The 16,402-nt window shown below is 43.6% G+C and overlaps 1 protein-coding gene across 5 annotated transcripts in view; it reads right to left on the minus strand.

Moving 5' to 3' along the window:
* KLF7 (KLF transcription factor 7) overlaps positions 1-11,726 on the minus strand; it is a 90,768-nt gene extending 79,042 nt beyond the window's left edge. For 2 of the 5 annotated variants that reach the window (XM_079130702.1, XM_079130701.1), the window contains exon 1: positions 9,890-10,458. In XM_079130702.1, coding sequence (XP_078986828.1) covers positions 9,890-9,991 — 102 coding nt within the window. In that variant the 5' untranslated portion in view covers positions 9,992-10,458. Of the gene's footprint in view, positions 1-9,889; positions 10,459-11,474; positions 11,499-11,572 lie in introns of those variants that run through there. The other 3 variants (XM_079130699.1, XM_079130700.1, XM_079130698.1) reach the window with 3 other exon arrangements.
* Between the last annotated feature and the right edge of the window lie 4,676 nt (positions 11,727-16,402).

Genomic DNA, 16,402 nt, shown 5'->3' on the forward strand with positions numbered 1-16,402 from the left:
GAGAAGCAGCTGTGCATAGGGCCTCCTCACAGAAGACCTCCAACACCACAGGAGTTCCGCAAACTGGGTCTACGGTGGCCACTAGAACAAACACTAGAAGCTCAAAAGGTAGGGGCAGGGGGTAGAAGAATCTATTTCCACTTCTTTGTATGCTGAGCAAATTTGCCGTCTCTCCAAAAATAAGTGCCAACACTCTGACCACGCCATTGCATTCCCGCTAACTGGGCTCTGGAAGGTGAATGTTAGAGTGGGGTCAAGAGCAGGTGGGCACTCCCTTGCAGGGCAATGGCTCCACGGCTAATTGCCATTTTCACAGCTGGGCTGAACTTTCCAAAAAGCATCCTTCAACCCTGAGCCCTGAGCTTCTCTCCTCTTGCCAGCCATATTCCCATCAAAGACAGTTCACAGATGAAAAGATGGAGCTATAGTACATACAATTTTGCAAACATCACAGTTTGAAAAAGAAGCATTTCTAAGGCTTCTTTGTGGAGATCGCCACAGGCCCACAGTCATGACCACAGGAGCCAAGCCTTCTATGGATACAGAGCCTGCCTCCGTGCCTGAATGTCCTCAGCAGCAATTCTTCCACAGTTTATTTTGGTTTCTCTTACTAGAAAGATGGTTTCTTTGAAATATTTTATAAATAAAGTCCACTTCCAAACAGTGTGGCTGGTACCTAACGCCTATCTGGCACAGTCCAACAGATGTACATCCAGACAGTCATCCCTGTAAAACCAAGGAGCAGGCAGAGGTAAGTGGAAAATCAGGGCTGAGCGCCTACCAAAGATGAATTATTTGAAACATCACATGGTTGGAGCTTCATGCCCAGTACCACAGTTTCCAGAAATGGAATTTGACCAGGTTAAGCAAACCCAGGGTGGGTCATAGGAAATGTGAGCCAAACAGGACTGCCTTAGACACTTTAAGGTGAAGGAAAGCAAAATAAGAAGAATAAAGAGTTCTTGAGCAGCTGCCATTAACCAGTGAGCAAAACGAAGCTCCAGCTCCTTCCTGCTTTTCATAAACCGCTGGTACACTTAAAATCCAAGTTATACAAGAAATTTGATATTTCAACATAAGGAATAGGTACCTGCATCTCTGATACAGCATTCGCTCTCTACAGATCAATGGCTCAACGCCTTGTCTGCATACTGGAATCCTTGGAAGCTTTACATATGCTGATATTTGGGTCCCTCCCCCAAAGGATATTGATTTACCTCATCTGCAGTGCAGCCATGTTTGGGAACCACTACTAAAAACACAGTCAAATCTAAGTCATAGTCAGAGCTTGCTCCCCAAATAATTATTGAATGCTTACTATGTGCAAGGCTCTCTAAGAAGCAGACTACATATTAAAAGTTGATTACCAAAATCATAACCAAGGTGTCAACTCTGCTTTACATCGTGCTACCTAACTGGAAAAATAAGAGGAGAGAGGGAGAGGAAGATAGGCCAGATTACAAGACAAAAACTAGAAAACATCTTAAGGAAGTACACAGTTTTACCCAAGAGTGTAGAAATCAGAGCAATTACTTTTGACCCAGAGCAAAGGGGTGGGGGGCGGTTTCCTGGAAGATGCGGCAACTATCTAAAAGTTAAAGAATGGGTAGTATTCAGAAAAAGAGAAGTGGGAGGTGTAAGAGGAAAAGGGAGGAAGAAGGAAAAGCCTAAAGAAAAAAAAAAAAGTAAAGACAGAAGCAGGAAAAGCACAGTCACTTCCTTTGAATGGCACGTACTACACACAAAACAGGGAAGGACTTGCAGATCTTAGGTAGGCCCAGCCTTGGAGCACCTTGACGCTCAGAAGTCTGGCTTCATCCTGTGGGCAGTAGGGAGCCACTGATGGTTTGCAAGCTGGCCACACAGGTGAGGAAGGCAGAAAGACAATTTCCTGGAGGTGACAGGGGTCTCCCCTGGGCAATGACAGAGGAAGCAGAAAACTGAAGGCCACCAATGGTAATGCACCACAGAAGCCAAAGCAATGGGATTTTTCAGTTAATTTTCATTTCAATAATGGGATTTTTCAATCTAGAACTTTTTACAAATTATATTCGAGAGACAGACAGGAAAGAAAGATGAATTGCAAGTTAAATCGAGATCATGAGAAGAATGGTCATATGAATAAAAGAAATAGGAAAGCCAGGAAAAAGAAGAGGTTCATGGTAGAAGGTCATGAGTTAGGGGTCTGGGACATACTCCGTTGTAGCAATGGTGGAGCAACCCGAAAAGCTTTCACTATCAGTTGCATAGCTCTAATTAAAAAATATGGACCTAAAGTGCAGGAAAATAAGTGGACTCGATCTGTAGATTGTAGAAGAAAAAATAAGTATCCAAATAATTTGGAAAGTAAACTTCAACTTCATCTTAGAAGTAAAAGAGATTTGTGAGACAAGTTCCAAGAGAGAATTTCCACCATCAGAACTAGCAGAGATGACAAAGGGGTAGGGAAAGCAAAAAAGAACCAGCCATCTGGGCACAGTGGTGCACACCTGTAATCTCAGCAGCTAGGGAGGCTGAGGCAGAAGGACTGCAAGTTCAAAGCCAGCCTCAGCAACTTAGTAAGGCCCTATGCAACTCCGGGAGACCCTGTCCCAAAATAAAAACTAAAAAGGGCTGCGGATACAGCTCAGTGGTTTAAGAGCTTCTAGGTTCAAAAAAAGGAACCAGCCAGGACATGGGAGCGATAATTAGGGATAGTTGTGAAAATAAGGCCTGCTTCATCCTCCAGTCCCCTCTGTTAGGTTGAATTCATTCCCTACTCCTCATTAGAGTATGCGGTAATTTTTGTTTAGATTTATAAAACATTCCAACTCCACTGCCCATCCAGCCCCCTTAAGAATTTTAAACCACTTCAGAGAAGAGTTTCATGGACTGGCACATGGGTTGCTGTTTCATGCCATCCTCTGTTGGCAAGGTGCCAGGAAAAAAAAAAAAAAAAAGCCACTGCACATTTGCTCCTCTCTACATAAAACACTCCATCTTTCACCCCACACCCTACCACGTCTGCCTTGATGCACCCTCCTTACGCCCACTCCACTTATTATTTAAATGACAGTACTTTTTATAAGACTAGTGTTGTAATTGGGGGCTTTTTTCTAGCACAGTGTATATTTTCCAATTTACCACACATTATTAAAGTGGGAAAAAGATTAAATTAAACAAGTAAGTCTTCTTTGAAATATTCAATAGCTTGGTCTAGGACCCAGGCAATTCCAAAATTCTATGTATTCATATTCCTGGAAGTAAAGAAAGGGATTTTCTAGCCTCCCTTTATGGAGGTAAGGGTGAAGAATGAGAAGTGAATCCAAGTACATTCAAAGGCAATGATGGAAAGCAAGCAGACTTATTTGGGCATCTGAAAAAGTCCTGCACCCTGAAACCATGGGTGTCAACATCAAGCTTCGGACTTAAAGACCTCAAAGCCTCGTCTGTCTTTAACAATCACTTGATCCAACTCTAGTCTTTTAGAGTTGAGAAAACCAAAATCCTTTCAAGGATTGTATGTTCCTAGCTTTGGCACAAGGCTGGGGGCCTGACTTTCAATATGACCCTCAGGAAATGTCAATAAATTCATTTTCAGAAATAGATATCGCATATGGCTCTACATTAATTATCGTAATTATCTAGAATCACTTCCGAATGACTAGTTTCCTGGCCATTACGGGCATGTGTATCCATTCACATCGTACACTCATCTGCCCTAAAAGTATCCAGCCCCCAGCATGCCCTTAACTAAAAGCATGCCCGCCCCACGGTGGCACTGAGGAAATCTCAAGTGTGTTTTATAAGCAAGTTTGTAACAATGCGCATAAAAGCACAGAGGCAAAGACCAGTCAGTGTTCAGAAACTCACAGAATTTAAGGTTTTTTGCTTGTTTTGTGGCAACTGTGTTCTTGTGTGTGTGTGTGTGTGTGTGTATTTTAAAACTTGTTTTCTTTCCCCTGCTAGTCAAGTTCCTAGGGTGCAAAATCTATACCCAACTCAACTTTGCATCACCCAAACCTAGGACTTTGCACAAAACAAGAGCTTCAGGAACAAAATATGTACCATGGAATGTTTTCTGGACTTTAATATAAATAAGAAAACCTCACAAGGTGTAAGTCCATCTACCAGTTCAATCAGGAATGGTCTCCCCAGGAAAGTAGACAGCTCTCCCATCTCAAGCAGCTGACACTACACTCACACCCCAAGGCTGCCACAGACACTCAGCTGTAACATCTACATATCAAGCATGTGGCGGGTACAGCTGCTCCAATGCATAGATGAACAGACAGAATACACTGAACAGGACCAAGTTCTCAGGGTCACACCAAATATCAAGTGAGAAAAACAAAAAGGACCCAAGGCAATGGAAATGATTCTGCAAATTAACAGCAAACAATAAGGCCAAGTGGAGAAGCAAGATCATGACCCATCTCAGGTCAAAGCACCTCCTAGGGATGCCAATACTTTGTTTATTTGGGGAACTCCTACATTAAGTCTAATAGGATGATTTATGATGTGAACGTTCTAAAATGAGCATACAATGTAACGAGAGAAGGAGTGTTTTTTAACTTCTCAATGAAATATGTAACATTAATAATTAGATACTGCAATGTCTTCCAATTTTAACACCATTAGTAGCTGCAGAGTTCTCTAATTACTGTACTTGGTAAGACTTGGCAATTTGGGTTGAAACATCTTCACCAGTTTATGCTAAACGAGCACTGAGCTGATCTGGGAGAACAAAGGGACTTGGAGAAGACTAAATCTCTGCACCTCACCTTCCTGGCATTGCTCAAGTTAAGTTGGGGAGCTGTCCTAAACTTTCAGCAAATCCCTATTCCAACATTCCTGCTGATACACAGTGAACCAAAATCACAGAGGCATTCTCCACACTCTCCAGTCATAAGGTGATTAAAAACCTGTCCCATAGTACTACGAACTGCAAAGATGGGCCATCTACCAACCAGGCAGCTATCAGAGCAGCTGTCCTATCTCACAGGAGACACTGTGACTGGCCAGAGTAAACTGTGTTCTTCTTTCTCTAATAAGAACAAAGTGATGAAAGAAGGCTGCAATGCCTATACTCAAAAAGTTAAAATACGGGAATTCTCTGAAGGGAGCATTTGAAGACTTACAAGAGAATGGCTATTTTAAAACCCCATTTTGACCCTCTCTAAACTATCCCTATTTAAGTGGAGAGGGAGATTAGCCCCATAGGCATTTATATTTAGAGTGGGCTGGGAGAGAAGAGCCCACATTTGAACACTTCAGGTCTCTGTCCTGCCCATCCATAAATCATTTCAGGGCAAGGCTGTCACCCTGCATCTTCTGTTCTGCCTTTTAAATGGATGGGACCCCAATATCCCATTCTCCTCGGGGTAGGGAGTGGGGGTGGGAGATTCGTGGAGAACAAAGAATGGTGGTTTCCTTTCCCCCCTACTAAGGACAGACGGAGTAAAAATATCTGCGTTGAAATCTTCACCCACTTTAAAATACTAAATGGTGGCAAACAGGTAGAATGAACTACAATGTTTGAGGGCCCCTAAATCCACACAAAGATGTATCTATTAAAAGAACACGAAATGAATTTATTAAAGAAAGGCTAAGTGTGTGATTGATTGCCGTCACATGTGCTTTCATCTTTACAGCTACATTTATTTAGTGAATGCATCCTCATAAAGCAAAATCTGGATAACAGACAATTCTATTTTTTTTAATCCACCAAGACACCCTTTTGAATAAAGAAAGAGATTTACAGTAACTGAAGGATGCATACTTTACATATATTTTTTAAAAGCCAGCGATTTTATCCTTTCAGCATGGTTACCAAGGCTCTTTTGTGTCTACAAATTTCTCAGGGTGGTGCTATTGCCAAGAAATTCTAATTCATGACAAGGTTTTCTGCAAATTGGGGACAGTGGCAAACCTGCGGATGGACAGATCCTACAGTTTGCTTTGTCTTTCTGCCTGAGACAGTACCTGGTTGCTTAGGCTTATAGAAGGCAGGCAAAGGTAAGATCATACAAAAGGAAAAGAAATGTGGGTTGCAGACTAAATCCCATCGCTGGTACCAGGAGGCTGTTCTTGGAAGGCAAGGATTTCTTTCTGTAGGTTTTCCCCTAGAGATGGCTCCTACCAAAGGCCCTCATAAAAAGTGTTTCAGGGTGCCTGAAACCAAGATGAAATTGCAGTGTTATGGGGACACTTTAGTCCTTACAGTGGCCAAGTATGCCATTAGTATAAAACAATGGGGGAATGGAGGAGGAGGGAGGAATGTTCTATGATTTATTTATTTGTTTCCAGTAGCAGTGGAAAATTTTCTCCAAGCAAAAGGGAGGCCTGAAACTGACCCCATATGCCAATTATGAATCAGCATTAACAATGAACATAAATGCAGAAGAGTTTTCAAGTAAACATGCCATGCATGCCCCTCAATGACATGAAGCAAAGTTAAGTCCAAGTAAGACTTACAGCGTCATTATTTGACCTGTACTCAGGAAATAACCGGCTAGGTATAATAAACAAATAAAATTCTAGAATATAGTCTGGAAAAAAAAAAAAAAGAGTATTGTGTCAAATCCTTTTTATTTTCTGAATCAGCCATGTGTCCAAAGAATCGTAATGTCTATTGGCAATAAAAGTCATGAATGGGTCTCCCTTTATCTGACATCAAATTGTACCCTATAATCTACTCCAGCTTCTGTTCTACCCTTGACTTTTTCCCACTTTTGCTCAGACAGCTCTTGGAAATTTTCCTGCAAGTTTCCAAAGAGCTTAAGGCTGGTAGCCTTAAAAGTTGTGTCAGCTGAATTCCATAAAATAATAGACCACATAAGCACAGTGTAATTTACAGTTATATGACAGGGAGAGATGATGTTACTTGGGCCAAGTGCTTAAGTATGCAGTCAGAGCCCAAGAATGGAGAGTTGTTAATGTGGGATGTCCATTTGGGTTTTTAAATTATACCAGCAACGATTTTTCAGAGTTGGAGCTGTATGCAGTTACAGCATCATTGCCTGAAAATCCAATGTCAAAATGATAATCTCCAAGAGAGGAGGTGGCCCTGTCGTAGTCAGTGACTTTGTCACAGGCTCATTGACACAGGAAATTATCCTGTTTCAGAAGTTTGAAATAAAATCCCCAAATAGTCCATCCTCAATTATCAAATGCACAGATGTTCTTGGGTTTATCATCCTAGCCACTCTTTCTCTAGAAACCAAATCAGATTATGCAGATCTCAGTATTTCGCTCATCTCCCCGAGGCCAGGTACACTGCTCACTTTAAGAAGAACATCTAATAATTACTCCTCATTTGACCTCTAAAATCTGATTACCCTACAGCATCAGGAAACTTCCTCCTGCCTGGGGTTCTTTGCAGCAACCTTCTCCAGCTGTTTTGAGCAAGGAGTCTCATCTGATGGTTGATTTGGAACCAACAATTGCATATAATCACTCCCCCCACTTAGACTCAGAAGCAGCAAGGGGTTCAGAGAGGGGGAGGAAGGAAGAGATGGAGATGGAGGCTACAGATAATGTCATCAGTGTGAACTTAGGGTCCTAGTTACCTTTATAGTGACAGAGCAGTTGCGACTACAGAGCGCAGAGCAGAAAGCTCCATGGAGACATAAATACCTTGTTTCTAAGTGCTCACCCACAAGTTATGTTTCTGTACAGACTATGAGCATGTCTCTGAAATAATTTGGTGAAGGATTTGAGGGTGAGAGCAGACAGAGAGGGTTAAGGGGTCCAGAGGGGTGAGAATTACCTTGCCTGCAGACAGAAACTAAGCTAGAGGTTCCTTGACGAGGGAGGAGGGGGAGGGAGGAGGAGGAGAAGAGAAGGGAGAGCAGAGCTGGCTTCTGAGGAGACAATAGAGCTAATATATCCCCTAATTGTCAAGCCAATGATGTTTCTTTGCAGATCTAGAGTTTCTCCTGGATGGTCTAGCCAGATCTAGAAAAGCAGGTTTCCTCTGGAGAGGCCTTCCCCCAAAGCAAGCTTTACTACTGTGAAAACTTGAACCAAAACAAAGTTGTGTGATTCATCAGGAGGGAACGTTCTAACAAATAAAGCCAACTTTCTTCCCTCCAACACTGCTTAACAGTTAGTCACAAACAAGGGCTGCCTTGGGCAAGCTGACTAAATCAACAGATTCCCTTCCCTAACCTGTCTAGACAGTCGTTAATATGCAACTGATTCGACACCAATGAGCTGACAGTGTGAAATGAAGGCGATTTAGAAAATGAAATTCTGGCAACATTTTGGTTTAATTAGCATGCAAAATAAAAGAAGGAAAAGATGCAGTGAGACACTTCATGAGATAAAGTCTTGTTAAGAACCAGGGAAAGAAGGCAATGAAGAAATGCTTTATATTAAAAATGTGTGTGAACTGTGCATGCATTCAGAGAGACAGAGACGACAGTATCTGCCAGCATCTTCAGACAGGAATGCATGTGTGGACACATAGACACCAGAGGCCAACACCTGGAGGAAATCCCGCAGCTTCTAACCAGAGGAGAATAACAACTAGTAACAATGGTACAGTCAGAGGATCCGCTTTACCACTGGGCTCCTCATACCAAAAGCCCAAACCTCTCTCGCTAAAGCGGCAACTGTTACATTGCAGCCTCAAGCTGGCAAATCCTGCTTTGGATCCTGGCAGAGGAAATTCAGCCGTTCATTAGCCTTAACAAGCTGCTGTCACTGAGCAGAGAAGTTACAAGAGCAGCCACACACCAAGCCTCTCGCAACCCTCGCCAAGGGCAAGCCGGTTTCTCCAGGACGGACTGTACAAGTTCACACTTCAGATGTGCAAATCCAGACCATCTTCTTGGACTTTCCATGGTACATACTGCAGAGTTTTTAAATACCCTTCGGTCCCCCGCCCCCACCCACCACCATCTTTCCTGCAGAATGACCCCTCAGCAGCTCCTAATCTCTGCTGGGGGAAAAAAATAAAAACACTTTTCCGGGTAGAGCCAGCACTTTCCACTGACCAGCACTTTCTTTATTTCACTTCACAAAGCCCAGTGAACTTGTCCCCAGCCCTGCTTCATCCTCCCTGGGACGCAGAGTCAACTTGGCAAGGGTGCCCTTCAGCATCCTAGGAGTTTCTTAACTAGTCCTCCAAGACAAAGTCAGAGGCGTGGAAGCACACACCACCCATTGTCTGAGGTTGTGCTAACTGGAGAGGGACCCCAAACAAAAAAGAGAAACAAGGACACATGTAGAGGGTGTTTTCTTTCTAGAGGCATTACACAGGGGAAACCTACAAGGTATTGTCAGCCTAAGATAGACACATCTTCCCGTCCTCCTTGTAGATATCCTTGAGTACCTTTTGTCACTGGGCTCTTCTCTCTTCCGTCCACCTTCTAATCTCAAAATCAAGCTCCCATTCTTTATTGACACTCTCTAATTACTGGGGAAACACTCTGCTTTTCTCCCCCCACCCCATCTGACAGTCGTCAGCAGCAGTTGAAATACAGGAACCTGATTTAAGGTACCAAGCAGGTAGAGTTCGTGCATGTGGAGATGTGGTATGCTGTCAGCGATCATTTCTAAAGCCCGAAACCACCTTCCCAACTCGGCTCCTCCGAACCCCAAAAGTTCGGCAGGTCTCGGCTGGAGGACAGGGGTGTGCGCAAGGATGTGTGTTGGTGACTGAAACACAGGCAGCTCAGACGGGCTGCTTAGCTCGGCACACTGAGGGGTTAGGGGTGGGTGGAGAGGTAAGCGCATATGACTTTCAGAAAACATTTTAAACAACATACAGCCAAAAAGGAAAAAAAAAAAAAAAAAAACATACAACAAACAAAATTTTTTTTCAACCCAAAGCCCACACCAACGCAGCCCCTGCGTCTCCGCCGCCACCACACGATTTACACAAGTAATTTAAATCATTCACCTGCTGCCAGGTCTCCTCCAGGGATGGCAAAGCTGAGAAGTAGCCGGTGTCGTGGACAAGTTGTAGCTCCTGGAATATACTATAACTAGCCAACACGTCCATGCTGCTGCTGCCGGGCAAAACGGGAGGAGAAACCCTCCCCCGAGCACAGTTGGGTCTGTTTGTTTGTCAGTCTGTCTGGCTCACCCCCCAAGAAGGCAGACATCCAGTGGCCCTTTTGTTTTGTTTTGTTTCAGTCAACTAAAAAGAAAAAAAAAAAAAAAAAATCAATGCAGGAGAGAGGGAGAGAGGAGGTGAGAGAGGAGAGAGTGAGTGGGGTGGATGGAGAGAGGCATCCAGCGTGTACAGTGCAGAGGACTGCCAGGAAAGGGGACTTCACGGGAGTAACAATTCCCTTCCAGGGCTCTAATCACTCCAGCTCGTGGATCAGGAAGGGGATGCAAACTCACTGACACGAAGCTGCCATCTATTTCTGCAGCGCTGTTCGCTCCTAATGCAATCTTTGCTCTTTATTTTGGGAGGTTGCATTTTTTTTTTCTCGCGATCGCTTCTCTCCCCCTCACCCCTTCCCTTCCCTTCCCTCCCCACCCCCCCACCCATCCTTGCTAGTTTGTAGTCCCCCCCCACTTTTCTCCTCCTCCTGCTCTTCCCCCTCCCCAAACTCCCTCCCTCCTCCCGGCTCTCCGCGCAGCCGTGGGATCTCGGAGGAGGGCATCCATTAGGCCGCGTGTGACCATGTAAGGTAAACAGGGGGCTCATGAAGTCACTGAGGACCAATAGGGAGCTCGGAGCGGGCCCCGGGGCGGGGCTTGGCCCAAACGGCCGGCGCGGATTGGCGCGCAGCGGATCTCCCTGCTGCCATACAAGGCGGTGAGAGGCGAGCTATTTTTAGAGGGCTATATAATGGGGCTGAGGCGGCCGCCCGGCGGCCGGGGAGCACGAGCGCCGGGGAGGGCCGCGGCGACACTCACGCCGGCTCCCGGGACGCCGAGGCGGCCGCGCTCGGGCCGCGCGCCGGCCTCCGACCCTCGCTATGCCGCCCGGCGGAGCCCCTGGCGACCGGAGCCTGAGCCCCTCGGAGGGGAGGGGGTTGCGTGTCGCCGCTGTGGCTTTGACGCGGCCGGTCAGGAGGTGCCAGTCCAGAGTGCTGGGTTAGGATGCCTCCTGGAGGAGGAATAGGGAGGAGAGCCGCGGAGAAGCTGTCAAGGGGAAAATGACACTTTGCACTCTGTCTCCCTGCTAGGCACCCGGCCGCGAGGGAAGCGCGATGCAAAGGGGTAGGGGTCACGTACTACAAAGTAAACAAAAAATTAAAAAGCACCAAAAGCCTCTGAATGAATTCCCCACAGGATCCCAGGCTACAGAAGCGCCAGAGGAGGAAGTGCCTCACAATGGCAGAGAACAAAGGGGAGCCGCACAGAGAGAGCGGCCTGCGCCCGCCCCCGCGCTGCGCGCAGTCCCCGCCCCGACCCGCGCGCCGGGGTGCGCGCGGCCGACACCCCCCTCCCGCATGTTCCTTCTGACCCAAGCCCAAGACCCGCGGGGAGTCTGATGCCCGGTTACAGTAGATTGAAAACGTACCTACCCTTGAGTGGGCGTTAGAGAAAATAGCCGGAGCCAGGCTAGACCTCGGGCGCCGGCTGGGGCTGGCAGCTTGCTAGGGGGTCTTTATGTGAGGCTTACCATGTGGCTTCCAGCGAGAGGGACTGTGCAGAGCTGGGATGGGAAGCAGAGGAACCCGACTGTTTTCCGGAGCTGGGATATAGAGATAGATTCTGTTATCTCTGAGATGAAACCCTTGCACATTACACGTTGTTAGAGTTGACCAATTGTTTGCTTGACCTTAAATGGTTAGTGTGGTTCAAGCTTCTCCAAAATGTGCTGTGAGCTGAACTTCTACTTTTGGGATGATTGCAGAATTCAGTACTTAAGAGATGAGAAACTTCCTTGTGCCTTTAGTGGAAAAAATACACTTAACCTTGATCGCCTTCTTCACCTTTCCCTGCCTTTGACTATGTGGGCCTCCATATCACAATATTGGAAAGACTATTTTGTGGAACAAGCACAACTTGAAACACAGTTTCAGGGAAAATTAAACAAATTACTGGAATTGAAGAAAGGATGGTTTATTTAATCTATTAGTGTCTGAAATTATGTTGGTCAAATTTATGGCATTCAGTGCATTTACTCTAAGGTAGATGCATGACTTTGAGCGAATTACTGGATCAGAGCCTCTGCCTCCCAGCCTCAGAAACAGGAATACTGATATGAGCCTTTCTTAGTTGTTATCAAGCATCAAAATGACATTCGTGACTCACCTAACATAGCATCTGGCATTACTAGGTGAATACTAGGTGTAACTATCATGGCTCCAGACTTTAGCTAAATATACTAAATAACGTCTGAGCTCATAGGCCCCATGGGGAACATGCCAGTTTTCCAGATAGAGGGAAGGTAGAAATCCCTTGCTAGTTTGTTGTAAGATCTTGCCTTCTCCATCCTCCCCACCCCATGCTATCTTTGGGGAGCCTGGGAACGCTTAGCAGGAAGCCAGTGAAAGGCAGTAGAGGAGAAGATATGTTCCTGGGTTACAGGGGAATGAAATGAATGTAGATACAGGCAAAAGGCAAGGCAACACCAAAGCACATAATTTGGTGTTTGTGACCTAAGAAAATTAAATTTTTAATTTTGTTACCATATTACCATTTTTGAACAAAATACAACTTACTTATTAATTTGTGAGTTTGAAGACTTTATAAATACTAGTTACTATTTATTAAACACTTAAAATATGCAGTAAGTACTTAAATGTTTTATATGCAATGTTTCAGTTAATCCTCAGAATACCCGCAAGGTAGGCATTTTCATTATTCCAAACCTCATGGATGAAGATGCCCAGGCTAGAAAACATTAAGTAAGTTGGTCAAGGTCAAACAACCAGAAAATGGGCAGGCAGAGGTTGGAATCCAAGAGCAACTGACTCCCAAGACAGCTCTGTACTGGATTCTGCATAGTGAAAGATTGAGTGTCTTGATTTTAAGTCAAAATGTTTTTTAAAAAAATTGGGTGAGGTTGGGGGACTGCCACTGAGTAGCTGTCAACCATCCAGCTTACTTAAAAAACTCAACCAAAATTTCACAGAGTAAATCATGCAAGTCTCATTATGAAGTTTTTTTTAATGCATTATAGAATATTTCAGAATTCATCCTAAGAGATGCATGCAACAAGGTATTCCAAAGAGTGCATTTTAAGTATTCCTTATATTTAACTACTATTTATAACCTAGAGATCCTAGGTTCTTGTTGCAAAACACATGCAAAGTATCCAAATATACAAAAAAAAAAAAAAAAAAAAACAATTAGGATCACAAAGGGAACTTTGGCAGTCAAGCAAACCAAAAATAAACTATTCAGTTATAATAGTATAACTGAACACTATTGAACACCTTGCATCTTGCTCATATTCACATCAGATCATCACTACTGTCTACTCTCATGTAAGGGAGCTATTGGTGGTCCACTTTTACAGGGGAAAATACTGAAGTTTGGAGAGCAGATTTAATTTACCTAGACCATATGTCTGTCAGGTGGCAGAAGCAAATTCAAATATTGGTCTGCCTCCAGATTGATTCCAAAGTCTGTCTCCTGTACAAGTATTGCCTTGGGAGACACTGATGATCAGAGTCCTAATAATATCATACTTTGGAAGTAATCTGATAGGAAACACCCAAGAGTAAATATTAACCCCTAAGAACTCAACTGTGAGGATATTTTAAGAATAAAGTAGCAAAAATTTAATATGTAAATAGATATAACATCAGATTGTTAGTGCCAATAAAGTTGTGCTTTATTGGTACAGAGGCCTGATATTATCCTGGTGTGAAAGTACTGATAAAGTCTCCTCAAAGGAAATCTATTTAAAACAGGGACCAGATTTTAGAGCAATTAGTGAAAGAAGTTTGTTTGGAACTTTATTGGACAATAAAACTCAGTGTTATTAAGACATCATTCTATACTATATTGAACAAAATTTGTGTTTTAAGTACAACTATGTGCTAATTGCAGAATGAATAAAGAGCAAATCAAGAAAATTACTGTAGGCTTAATTTTGCCTACAAAATGTGAAGCCCCCACCAGCGTTCAGAACAAGACACCTAAAAGTGTGATACCTTGGTGTGCTAAGTATTTTGAGTTGAAGGAGATTGGGAGAGTCACAGAAGCAAGAAAACTCCTCTGACCTTCCCCTGTCTCTCCTTTACTCTCCCAAAGAGGGTCCAGAAACTAGAATTCCTCACCTCCCAAGTGAGCCATAAAAAACTAATATGGTCACTCTCTGACCTCCCACTTTTCCCCTGAAGACCCTCATATGAAAGGAATCCTGCCCCACACCTGGAGGCCGAAAAGAATCTGAGCAAACAGACCTTGCTAAGTGTCCCCCAGTTTGTTACCACCAGGTCATCCCCACTTTATCCGAACATACTTCTACATGACTCTGTTCTTCATCAAACCTGAGTACCAAATTTCACCTTTCCCTAGATCTAGGTCTTCATCTCCGAAGACTCCCACATCATGTAAAAGTTTTAGATTGTTTATGCTTTTCTTCTGAACCTGTCTTTTGCTTAAGAAGGGTAGGGCTGGGGAGATAGCTCAGTTGGTAGAGTGCTTGCCTTGCAAGCACAAGGCCTTGGGTTCAATCCCCAGTACTGCAAAAAAAAAAAAAAAAAAAAAAAAGGGTTAACCATGAACCTTGAGTTAAGAAAAAGACCTTTTTTCTCTCCTTTGCATCTTATGACATGCTTTATTTCATAATTGACTTTTACAGCCTAATCAAAAGGAGGGTCATTTTGTAAAAACATTAGAGAGCATGGTCTTTGTCCCCAAGGGTCTCAGTTCTTTGATATCCCAAGTATTTTTTCAGAAGCAAAAGTGTGGTCGTCTTCTCTGTTGACTTTTTCCTTCATTGCTGGCTTAATTCCATAGTCCTCATCTGCCAGTGGCTTTACAGATCCACTTTCATGGACATCCTGGAACCTTACACCTTCCGCAAGATTTTCAATCTCATTTTGCAACAGAATTGAATATCCTTGCATCGTATTAAATCTGGCCACATTGGGAGAGGAGAAGTAGTATTAAGAGGAGAGGTTTACTCTGGAAAGCAGTATGGAGATTCCTCAGAAAATTTGAAATGGAACCACCATTTGACCCAGTTATCTCACTCTTCAGCACATGACCCAAAGACTTAAAATCAGCAGACTCTAGTGACACGGCCACATCAGTGTTTATGGCAGCTCAATTCACAATAGCTAAACTATAGAGTCAACCTAGGTGCCCTTCAACAGATGAATGGATAAAGGAAATGTAGTACATATACACAATGGAATATTATTCAGCCATAAAGAAGAATGAAATTATGGCATTTGCCAGTAAATGGATGGGACTGGAGACTCTCATGCTGAGTGAAATTAGCCAATCCCAAAGAAACAAAGGCCAAATGTTCTCTCTGATATGCAGAGGCTGACTCACAATAGGCTATTGGTGGTTGGAGTGGAGGTTCACTGGATTGGACAGGGAAAAGTGGGAGGCAGGAAGGGGAGACGGGAATGGGAAAGTCAGTAGAATGAATCAAATATAAAATTTCTGTGTTCATATATGAATACATGACCAGTGTAACTCCACATCATGTACCACCACAAAAATGGGAAGTTATACTCCATGTGTGTATGGTACATCAAAATACATTCTACTGTCCTGTATTATTAAGAAGAACAAATAAAAAAGGTTAAAAAAAAAAAAAAAGGAGGGACATTGGAATGGGAGACTAATTTACAAATGGTCCTGCCATTAATAGATGCTGTCACATGCTCATGACATACTCATGCTTCCCTCCAACCATCTTACCACAATAGAGCAACAGTGAACCTAGGGAGCGTGCTTTGGTTGTATCATAGAAAACAAAAGTGTCCAGGGTGGAGGTGGGTAACACAAGCTGCGCGAGAAGACATGATTTGCATTTGGAAGAACACGTGTGTAGCACTTGAGAGTTGTTTCATGATTGAGGAAAGAAACTAAAACAAAAAACTGGCAGCTTTGTCAGGTTTTTCATGTCTTGGATAAAATATTGCTAGAAAATAAACATCTCTCTTTGTTTTCATCCTGTGTTCACTTTCTGCTCATAATCTGGCTTCCTATTTGTTCTGCCAGAAGAGAAATGATGTACTGGTTACAACCACAGGAACTGGTCAGTATGGCAGTACTGTTGTCGACTAATATGAAGACATCTTAGATGTGTGTTTCTTGTGAGTTTAGTTAGTATGGGTCCCACTCCCTGGGTGTGTTCAATTTTGAGGTGGTGACATGTTGTGGATTCTGGATATGATGAACTGAAAAAAAAAAAAAAGTCTGGCTTGGGGGGAATTGACCAAGCTCTCTTTGCCTGTAGCCTGCTAATCTTCTCCAGGAAACATCCTAATCTTGCCATTAACTTTTGGGAATTGTATGGGTGTTTAATAAGACA

The sequence above is a fragment of the Sciurus vulgaris genome (assembly GCF_902686455.1).
Source record: "Sciurus vulgaris genome assembly, chromosome: 3".
Lineage (NCBI taxonomy): Eukaryota > Metazoa > Chordata > Mammalia > Rodentia > Sciuridae > Sciurus > Sciurus vulgaris.